This window comes from Neopsephotus bourkii, unplaced genomic scaffold, assembly GCF_033783945.1.
Source record: "Neopsephotus bourkii isolate Nb327-2 ecotype Australia unplaced genomic scaffold, CSIRO-AGI_Nbou_v1 NB_994, whole genome shotgun sequence".
Classification (NCBI taxonomy): domain Eukaryota; kingdom Metazoa; phylum Chordata; class Aves; order Psittaciformes; family Psittacidae; genus Neopsephotus; species Neopsephotus bourkii.
The window spans coordinates 1,121,762-1,132,774 of NW_026901486.1; the positions used below are offsets into that span (position 1 = coordinate 1,121,762).

Genomic DNA, 11,013 nt, shown 5'->3' on the forward strand with positions numbered 1-11,013 from the left:
TGCCTCCAGCTCTTGTGGCAGGGATTGTGTTTAACCTTTCTCTCATTGAACTTAAAGAACAATCAACTTTCTGTTGCTCCAGGCATTTTGCTCCTTAAAACTTCCCTTTACTAAATACTAATCAAATTGCTACAGGGATGATTTGCATCGCTTCGCACTGGTACCTCTGAATGGCCATTTGGGTGTTTCTCTGGGTATTTTGAAGTACTTTCATACTTGCTATGCTTATTTCAGGCTCAGTCAGTAGGTTCTTTACGTACATTTGCATCTTACCAGCAGGAAGCTAAAACAGTAATTGTTATTTAATAAACTCCACTTGAACCATAGATATGCAAAGATGAAGATTTCTGTGCCCTGAACCAGTGTTCCTTCGTTCTCTACACCCCAGTGTTTTCCCCTAACAGTTTATTCTTTCCTTTTCTCTCTATGAATATGATGGGACTCTGATGTAAGTGTTACAGATCGCATGGGTGTTCTTCTGAGGTGTTTGGACAAGACTAGCACTTAACAACTTAATCCTTTGTGGGATGCGTTTTCATTAACGGGTGGCTTTGTTGCTGTGCTTCAACTTGTTTGCTTTGGTTGTACTTGACTTTGGAGACGATGTCTGCCTCTGTTTGGGCAACGTGTGCTGGTGGAGTTGGCTGCTCCTAACTCCTTGGTTTGGCAATGAGAAGTGTTGGGCAAGCACATGGCTTGGGTCAATGGCCTTTGGAAATGATGGCCAGTTTGTCTGTGTTGCAGGGAAAAGAAGCTGATCACCATCGTATAATAAATACCTGCTCTTACTAAGTGGTGTGCAAACCTCTTTAATGTCAATTATCCCCTGGAAAGGCTTGGCTTGGAATGGCTTTATCTTCCATTACAATGGTTATATTCCATAACAATTATATTCCATATATTCCATAACAATACCTGATCCTGGCTTGTGTAGTCTGTAACTGTGGTTTTCCCCACTGCTCCTAAGGAATTGCAGTGGGAGGAACACATGTTGTGCCCAGCAAAGTAAGGGGGAGGTCCAGCTTCCCTCAAAGGGGTGCCTGATTCCCACTGTAACTGTATTTAAGTGTCTCATCTGTAGTTAGAGTGGGCCAGATCCTGACCTCTGTTGTACTTGTGGAAATCCATAGGAGTTACTCCAGGTTTACACAGCAGCATAGACCAGAGCCTGAAACAAAGTGGTGGCTGAAGAACCAGCACGCTATCGAATCCCACTTGTTGCTATAGATTTCTTAGCCCTTCTAAAATCACAGAGCTTAAAGATGATGATGGTCTGGCCCCACATTCCCTTTCCCTGCTGCATGCTTCCCTGTTGTACATTTGTAATACCTTAGATCCCACCTCTGCAGAGCACTCAAATGTCAACTTCACCTTGAAATATACCTGGCTTCAGGGCTTCCTACACACTGTGTTTGTTATATCGGTTCCCTTTGAAGGAATTACGATGATAGGAACTGGAATTACAGGGTCTGTTTCCTTACACTGTACCGTCAGGTTCTGTCTTGCCTCAGTGCAGGGAGAGGTGTCATCTGGATATTGAAAGCTGCAAGAGGCAGCAGCAGCTTTGGCCCTGGCACACAGTGGATTTCCCATCTCTGCAGCAGTCCTGCCCCTCCATACAAAGCTGTGGAGCCATAAATGTGTTACACACAGCTCTGAGATGGGCAGTGAGGGTCTCCTAAGGATGAGAGAGGCAGGAGCATCATCTGGTGTGTGGTCCATGCTGTGACACAGGCCCTGGGGCTGTCCCTGCCTGCTGGCACTCCCACTCTGGGGACACCCGTGATGGCCTGAGGCTCGATACACAGCCTCATATCCTAAAGGTGGCTTTTAGGAGCCAGTCACCCAAGACCAAGCGCTGTCCTCAAGGAGCATGTGCCGGCACTGACGTGTTCTGCTCCTCATACTTCACCTTCTCCATAAACAAACCTTGGTGTCCCAGAACCCATCCATTCTCTTTAAGAATTCCTCACTAATTCCTCATGTGTGCTTTTTATCCTGGTTAATCCCCTGATTTACATTTTCTCCTGCAGAGGAGGACTCTTTTGGTGTAGGAAAATCAGGTTTTTATCCTGTCATCACAAGAAACCCCAGCTTCAGAGCTGGCACTCGCACAGCAGCTGCCCTTTAAGATGACCTGCCTCCAGCCCCACAATGCTTCCACAAAGGTGGGACAAAATCTGGCACCCCAGGTCAATACAAGGTTGGGATTGCCCCAGTGCGATCCCTGAGGCAGGAAGGGCAGGGAATCTTCCCTTCTTGCTCCTGGATCTTGTATTCAAGATCTGCTCTGGTCAATGGTCAGCAATGCAGCAGAAAGGCTTGGGGTAGATCCGCTTCTTCCTTTTCCCAGTTCAGTGAGGCTGAAGCAAAACTGGCTCCCATCTGGCTGGCTTTCAGTGCCTCATCCACAATGAGATGGAGCAGGGGAGAGGAGGGCATCAGCCCAGCTTCCAATGGACATTGCAGACCTCTCTGCTGCGGGGTCAAAGCTGTATGTGCCAGCTTGGAGCCCGAGCTCTCCTCTGGATACCTGGATGTGACCCTTGAGAACAGAAGAGCCCATCGGGGGCTGTGCCTGCCATGTAGACACACAACATGGGTGGCAGAGCTGCCTGGGGATCTTTGTAACCCAGCACCCAGTTGAAGAGAGAGAATAATAACTGAGAAAGCAACGTACATTGGAAAACCATGGGATTGATGGGAGCGCTATCAGGGCTGATGGTTCTTTCTGTCTCCTTCTCCAGCAAAGCATCTGGCTGTAGGAGAAAGGGAGCAAGCACATTGGCCTGATCCTGTGTTCCTTCAGCTTCAGCAGCCAGTGGCTCCATGCACTAAAATGCCATAATTCTGCTCCTCCAAACCCCTCCATCCTGTCCCATTCAAAGTCCTCTTTTCCATGGGGAAAAGCTGTGTCTCCTCACAGCAGTACTTGGAGGTGTGTTGTTGGGCCACTGTGCAAACCTCAGTGAGGCACCTGAATGGGTCCTGACCCACTTTTACTATCTACCTGGAAACAAAGTGGCTGAAGCCCAGCCTGCAGTTCACATATGAGGGACCCCAGGGGAAGAGGGCATCTATGGGCAGTACTTGGCCTCCAAGCTGAAGATTTAGCATGCTTCAAGCTTGGCTATGCAAACAGCATTTAAACCAAACTTGACTTCATTTTTTGTTGGCTTGGAGAGGCAACAAGGACCATATTCCACATCTAAGATGGCCTAAGCCAGGCTCCTCCTGGGTAGCTCGTTTCCCAAGTAGAAGGGTTAAATAGTACTTCAAATTTAATATTCCTGCACTGTTTTGCCTTGTGGTCTAAAGATTTAAGTCTCCCCACAGTGTAGTCCTAACCCAACAGTCATATGCAGACAACAGAACCAATTCAGCATTATCCTGGACCTCTCTGCAGTATGACAATCAGCACTGTCAGTGTATCTGGGAAATAAAGACAACTTCCAGCTCTTCCTGCTAACCTGCAATGGTGTCTGTCAGCCTGCCCATGCAAATGGTGATGGAGGAGTGGGGCAGGGGCAGTGGCCAAAGGATGCTCCCTCGTGCAGCAGCCGCATCCTTTGGGCTGAAGGCAGGGGCTGAGAATGACTTCAACTTCAGTCTGGCACTGGAGAGAGCCCCAGTGACCTGCTCATGACTGGTGGTGTTGCTGTAGCCAAATCACTTCCCTTTATCTGTTACCCAACTGAACAAGCTGTTGGAGAATTCAGTTCTTTTGTACTTTAAGAATCCAAATGGATTAAGAAGCATTGGATGTTGAGGTATCCTCTTTGGTTTAGTCTTTGGGTTTAACTTTTAGGTCCAGCAGAGCCTTATAGTCAGGCTGAGACAGCAACACAGAGCATTATTTCTATGTATGTTCATGCAACAGTCTAATACAGAGCAAATACTTGTGGTTAATGTTGTCTAAACAGCAAACACTTCCACTCCTGACATGCTGCAGAAGAAATATAACTATCAGTTAAACAGAGAAAGCTCCAGCCCCATGGATAAGAAGCCACCTATGGAGATGCAGGAAGCTTGATCTTGCTCTTCTGTACCTCCTGCTTTGGACTGTATTGCTTCACTGTCTGCACTGAAGGCAGCAAATGGATTGTGTTGTGCAACGTGACCGATCCCACCACGATCATGCCCTACGTTACAAGAACCCCCAAGCTGGTGTTAGTGGTCTGTAGTCATGGGGGCAAAATCTGCCTTCAGATCCATCAGTGGGGTTAGTGCTCCATGAAATTCACTCCAGAGTGACAGAAGAGAGTCTTTTCCCTGCTCTGGTCTTGCAGCAAGGCTCCCACTGCTGAGAGTCCACTTAATACCTGGTGGAGCTTTATGTTAACATCAGTAGATCTCAGCTCCAAGTGCTGCTGTACTTCATATTTCTGTATCCCGGGCAGCTCTCTCTAAACTGACCAGAGGCCTTCAGCACTCGTTTGGTGCCTTCTAGAGGACGCTTCTGGAAACTGTAAATAGAGGAGCTATGGATGGAATCAGTGATTCAATAAATCAGCTATTTTATTTATGGGCTGGACAAGCAAAGAACTCTTTCTAGAGGCAACCTCCAGAGCATCAGAGCCTGTGAATTTAGTCTCAATTATATGTAAAATAATCCAAATAGAGCTTATAATGGCTTCATAAATAGAACCCTTTTGATGTCTAACCCCACTGCTGCTGTTACTAGAGTGTGATGTGTGAACCTGCAGTCTGTTAATGCCTGGAAGATGCATGGCTTTGCAGTGAGGTGGCATTTGGCAGAGTGTGAATCGAATCATCACTGATTTCTTCATCCCTTGTCTTCATGTTTAGACTGTAAATGGCCCTGTGAAATAGGCATGGACAATACGTTTGAAAAGCCACCTGAAGTAAACTGTGAAACCCAAGGCTCTGTGTTCTCCGATGATGAGGAGAACGATTCATTGGATTGTGCATCCATGAACAAAAAGCCCAAAAAGAAGGATCAACCCCTTGAGGTACTTCCAGGTTCCTCCTTGTGTAACATTCCTTAAATCCTCAACTGAATGAAGATCTCTCTTTGGTCTAAAACCACCAAACAAAACACTTCTGGTCTTCCAAGGGTGGGTTTTGCTGTTGGATCACTCACTTTCATGCATGTGTGGATATCCTGACATAGTCTGAACTGGTGCCAGTGGAGATCATAAATATATGGGCTTCAGAGACGGTTGTGAGTTGCAAAACTTGGCTCTAGCTCTAAACCATGTGGAGGTGTTTGGGTGAGAGGATTTGGATATCAAACCCTTTGATTTTTCATGTCTGAAGAGGAAAACACATTCTCACCCCCAAGGCAGGATGGTTACAGTGAGAACAGCACCCACAGAGCCTGGTCCCTTTCACTTGGGTTCACACCCAGCCAAACCCCACCAAGACCAGCAGCACTTCAGGACTCCGTAGGGGTTTGGATCAGTCACTGTATTGACAAGCACACTTTTAAGTTGTTCCATGGAAATGAAAGCCCTAAAGGAGATGCAGATCTCACAGTGGGGTTTGCCAAAAGCAATTTCAGCAACGTTTTGCTGTGGAGGAAATGAAACCTCTGTGGGAGATGCTGTAGACAAAGAATACTTCCAGATTCGGGCAGGGAGGATGGAGCCAGAGCAGATGGAGCTCACAGATCCGAGCTGACACATCTCCACCAAGGACCACCAAAGGCTGGGCTGCTCTGTTCTTACAGTGAAAAGATGCAGCCTCTCTGGCTGCTCTCAGAGCTGCCTGGTGGCCTCCCAAAGGAGGCAGAGCTATTTAAGAGTCTTTACTGTGCAGTTCATGACTGCTTTGCTCTAAGACCCATCTGGGTCTGTTGTGCTTTACACATAGGTAGGATTCCAGGCTCGGAAGATGGGGTGAGGTGTTGGATTAATGCCATCTCTGTGAGAAACCACTTTGGTTTATTGGCAATCTGGAAGAGATGGGGACTTAGATGGAGCCTAACCAAAACCTCACCATGCTGCAGTTCCTTGTCTGTATGAGTATTTATACCTCGCTGCATCACAGGAATGGGGAAACACAGCATGATTTGGGGGTTGAAAGTCCTATAAGACAGAAATGACAAAGTCCTCACTTAGCAATGGTAAGATCCTGTCAGACTCTTAAAGGTAAATAGTTTGATGCTTTGGATATAGATGTAAATGGAGCAGAAAAGCTTATCAGGCCTTGCAGTGATACACAATGCTATGACAGGCCTCCAGACTGAGAACTCATGCTCCTCCACAACATCTGGTACCCATTTCTTCTTGTGAAGCTCGCAAGACACAATGCCAATGCCAAAGCTCTTCTGAGAGTCGTATGTGTTGCAGATTAGGGGGTTTTATGTTTGTTTGTTTGCTAGTTTAATTAAATCCTGTCCCAGTCTGGAGAATGGGGTTGATGACAGTAAATGAATTCCATGGAGTTGTCTGGCTTCTCCTGAGCATTCAGGGGTGCTTTTTGAAGCTTTCTGCATCACTGCATCTCTGCAGGACAGAATTGCAATAGTTGGCTTCTAAACTGATTTCAGTCTATTGTGTCTGGCCTGTGCCCAGAGCAGGAGGCTGATCTTTGAGGAGTTCTGCCTTATGAGAATTACAGCCTCCGAGTGTTTCACCTCGGCTCTGTAATGCCCCATGTACCCTCAGAGGGGCTGCAGCTGGGCTGGGCACTGCAGGACAGGCTGGGACACACCAGAGCTGTCTTTCTGCCACCAGTTTGCTCTCCTGATCCGCAAGGTGTTGTCAATGGCATCAATTTGTCCTGACTCCTTCAAGCTGTTATTAGCAGTCTTTAGCCTCTAACCAAGCACCAGAGGGGAAGCTGCTGGTGTAACCTCGGTAAAGGACTACAACAGGTTTCTTGAAGCAGTTAGTCTTCAGCTGGTCCTCAGTGCCAAGATCTGCTTCTCCATTACTGGAGTGGGATCAGTGCCACAGAGGTGCTGCAAAGGTGGGTGAGTTTTAAGGAAAGAAAAACCATTTCCTATCATGCCACTGACGTTTCCTCTTGCTTTCCTGCAGGCACCGCCTAGGACCCTTAGACCTCGCTTCAGGAAGAAAAGTACCTCGTCCTCTGTCACTGAAACAATGTGAGTGCAATGAGCCAATAGCACCAGGATCCACAGAATGTCTCTCTTCTGCCTTAAAGAGCTACTTGTTAACGTAGGAAACAGCAGTGGGATGGATGTGCTTTGTGCAGCGATGTAGACACGGCCTTTCCCTCTCCTCTCTCTGTATCCTCTGTTACAGCTTCTCGCGTTAGTCCGTGGTGTTGGACAGTGTGACAGACACCTGCAGGTTCAGAGTCCTTGTTCTGTTTGCAGGGTGTACCCCCACTCACGCCAACCCTGTACATTTACAGTTCTCATCTGTGTCTGCATAGCTCTAGCTCTGTGAATGCACAGCGGAGACGGAAACAATCCCCCAGTTACTCATGGTGACACATTGACAGTGTGTTTATTTATGGCTTTACCATTATGAGGCGGATTTGCAGAACCCGTGGATTTCTCTTTCCTCAAGACTGTGGATGAGGTAACAAGTATCCAAGTACTTTGTATGAAATGTCCGAGGTTCGTTAGTGAAAGCTGAGCTTCTCTGTCTGCAAGTTAACCTGGGAACACCATATGGAGAACAAACCACTTACAGAGGACGAGGAAGAGATGTGTGAGAGAAAAGAAGTGGTTCCAACGAGGTCATGAAGTCTTTAATTTTCATCAGCCTGAGCCAGGAGAGTATAGTGTGGAACATGATGGCAGCTGGAAGAACATACTGCTTGTGGCAAAGGCTCTACTGCCAGTTGTAAAGTGTGAGCAAGCCAGGCTTGTATTAAGTGCAGCAACAGAGTTAGGATTGCTTTAGTGACACAGAGAGGAAAACACACCTTCCTCCCCTGCCTGCAGCAGGATCAGCCCCAGCACCCTGCCTTCTGGGTCAGGTGCCACTGGTTTCCTTGCAGGGTGCTGGGGCTGAGTTGCTGTTTGAAGCCTGGAGTGTTGCTTGCAGCATGGAGTTGGTTAGAACCACAAGATCCAGACGCAGTGGTGTGTTTGTATCCATATATAAATGAGAAATATAAAAGAGGAAGATGTGGTAGGGTTTGTGTATTTGTGCTTCAAGTTGGTGTCTCTTGTAAGTGTTGAGCATGTGACAGTCACTCATACGTTAATTCCGTGGCACTTTGTGTTTGCTCTTGGACCTGTCACGTAGACTAGAACATTTAGCATCACATAGAACGTGCCATTGCCAGGCGATCAGTGCAGGGTCTTGATGGGGAACAGCATGGATAACCCAGGTCAGGTGCAGCAGGATGCAAACAGTGGAGTGGATCAGAGAAACCCGCAGTGAGTGCCCTTGGAAACCTGTTCTCTGCTGGTTATGCATTGATATCCCAGCCCTCCCTGGCTAATGGATCCCTGAGGCTTCCCCCAGAGCTTCTTACTATGTACGTGGGGAAGACAGAAACTGTGTACAGACACACAAATGTGTATCTGGCTTAGCTGGGAAGCAGAAACAGTGAGTAGGTATTTCCTGTGCCTGCCACAGTATTTGGCCTCATTACCTGAGCATTTTATTTCCTTTACATGTGCTAATTTAATTGTATTTTGCAATGGGTAGGAAGGAAAAAGACTTGAGAAAGTAAATTAAAACCAACCTGTCTAAATAGCAGTTACAGAAGAGCCAGTCCTTGGAAGACACAGCAAAAGCTTGGAGAAGCTAAGCTTGTGCATTTTGTTCTTAAGCAGCTTTAGAGTTCATTTGATTCCTTTTGGCAGACATTAGTAAGAAAGAAGAAACCCTGCCTGCAGTGTTAGCAGAAGATAGAATCCTGCAAGCGAGCTGTGTTTCCCTGCTACGCAATGGGCTGCCATAAGATAAAGCAGCAGCTGACAAGTTTGCACTCGATGCCAAACCCCCCCAGTAACATAGAGCTATGTAACTTCTGATGAATTCTACTCTCAGACATGCTGTAGGAGCATTGATTCTCACTACAATTATTAGATGTGCGTCTAATCTGCTGTTTTACTGTAACCTTTGACTGTTTAGCATTTCTTAAGTGCTGAGGTAAAGTTGTTGACAAGGGAGTTGCCTTATATCTCTCAAAACATTCACTGTATAAATGAGAAAAATAAACCTTTTCATATCTCTGGCAAAAATGTATTATCAACTGAGCTGTATATTTGTGTATAGATAGGTAAGAAATGTGGATGCTCACCCACGTACACGTCGTGCTGTAGTGTTGTATGTACAGAGCGGCCATTCGTTTCCAATCCCTCATCTTCCTCACGGGTTGTTTACAGGTGGTGCCCCAAGTCAGGGATTTCTCTCTTCTCATTACTGGTGGTCACTGGAATAAACACCAGACATGAAGGCTTTGGTTCTGGTTTTGCTCTTTGCCTATGCCAAGGAACAAGCCTGATTCAGTGAGTCATGGCCCTGCCTGAACCAGAGGTTGGGAGCGAAGAGAGGACGTGGATGGTGGCTTCTGAGGTGTGTTTGGGGGAGCGTTCTCAGCTTCCCCCCCCAGCTTCAGCTCAGCTGTTTGCTGATCAGTCCTAAAAGCAAGAAATCTCTTAGTTGATGGTTTAAACTAGCAACAGATCTGGCTTAAGGAAGAAGAACAGTTTGGGGCCTCTCTGAGCAGCCCTGTAGGGCAGGCAGGCCTCTCAGTGGTGGCCTGAAGAAATCAGGCCAGTGCTAGAAAACAGAGCCTTTGCCTGGCATGAGGCACCAGTGAAACCTGTGTTGTTTGGAGCAAGTAAAATTGATGCTGAGGGAAAGAAAACTGCAGTTGAAGATGGGCCTGTGGATTATCTCATCATAAGTTCACCTCACTTATGAGGAGAACAAGCCTAAGCTCAATGCTGTCCTCCAATGCCTCCTTTCTTGTCAGAGGGGCAGTGGCAGCACAGTTACAGTGGTTGCCGAGTCAGGATGACACCAAATTGCAACAAGACAGATGTCACATGTATCCTGTCACCTCATCTGAACTGTGCAAGTGCAACCCCAGCCCAAAAGGAAAGCAGAATGAGGTTTATTCCTGGTAAGAGGGAGAAAGCTGCATGGAGAGACCTGATGCTCCCAAACCTCATGTAACAACCTGCTGTCTCTAACTGCTCAAGTGTTCCCACGTGGTGGTAAAGCCCTCGTTCCTGTGGCCAGATGCTTGTTGCACAGTTTCCTTTGCTGTTTGTTTCAGGTACTCATGGTGCATCATATTTGCAGTAGGAGAGAGCTCTGCATTGGGATTTGCCTTTAGACAAACTGTCCTAAGGATGCTCATCGTGCACTTTGTGTGGTTTCCTTCCTGTGCTGGGTAGAAAAGAGCTGGGATGGAATGGTGCACTCAACGCCTCACAGGGATGGCCATGACAACAGTATTCCAAAGGTTTAATGTTTGGCTGGGTTTGTTGTACTGCTTGATACACATCTTGAATAAAGTCTTAATCTTTTCTTTAAAAAAGGAAAACCCCCCAAACCCCATCTTTAGTCTGTTCAATGTATCTGGCAGGCCAGAAGAATCACTTTGGTCACTGTATGATTTTTATCTCAGTTCTGGCTGACTGTATATAGATGTATTCACTAAAAGTGCTGCATGTCCTTCAGAACCTCTTTCTGTATTATGAACTGGAAAAAACAAAATACAGCTACTGAACACTCCGAGTAAGTAGTGAGTTCATTGAAATGCTACAGCCTCCTTCAGCAAACTCTCGCTGTGCAGGTGGCTCTGGAGCTGTCACCAGAGACTATCTGCTTAATGTTGGGTTAATTATCAGTTATTAGAACCTTTAAAAGGAGCTGCTGTTCACACACCTGCTGGACAACCAGCTTTGTAGAGAAACCCTCTGATGTAGCCCTTAGTGAAACCAGAGACTGGCTGCACACTCCCTAAGGACCCTGTAGTAAACCCTTGTTGTTGTCTTCCCATAGGGATACACACTGCTATGTATAATTAGCCAAAAAGCAAGGATAAAAAAGCAGAAACTCAGCACTAACTGCGTGACAATACAGTGTAGGACCCACAGCGTGT

General features: G+C 46.7%; 1 protein-coding gene across 4 annotated transcripts in view; it reads left to right on the forward strand.

The window, feature by feature from the left end:
• The window catches only part of REEP1 (receptor accessory protein 1), a 66,746-nt gene extending 57,545 nt beyond the window's left edge, over positions 1 to 9,201 (forward strand). For 2 of the 4 annotated variants that reach the window (XM_061359754.1, XM_061359756.1), the window contains 2 exons: positions 4,810 to 4,973; positions 7,008 to 9,201. In XM_061359754.1, the coding sequence (XP_061215738.1) occupies positions 4,810 to 4,973; positions 7,008 to 7,079 (236 nt within the window). In that variant the 3' untranslated portion in view covers positions 7,080 to 9,201. The remainder of the gene's footprint in view (positions 1 to 4,809; positions 4,974 to 7,007) is intronic. The other 2 variants (XM_061359755.1, XM_061359757.1) reach the window with 1 other exon arrangement.
• Positions 9,202 to 11,013: the final 1,812 nt, after the last annotated feature.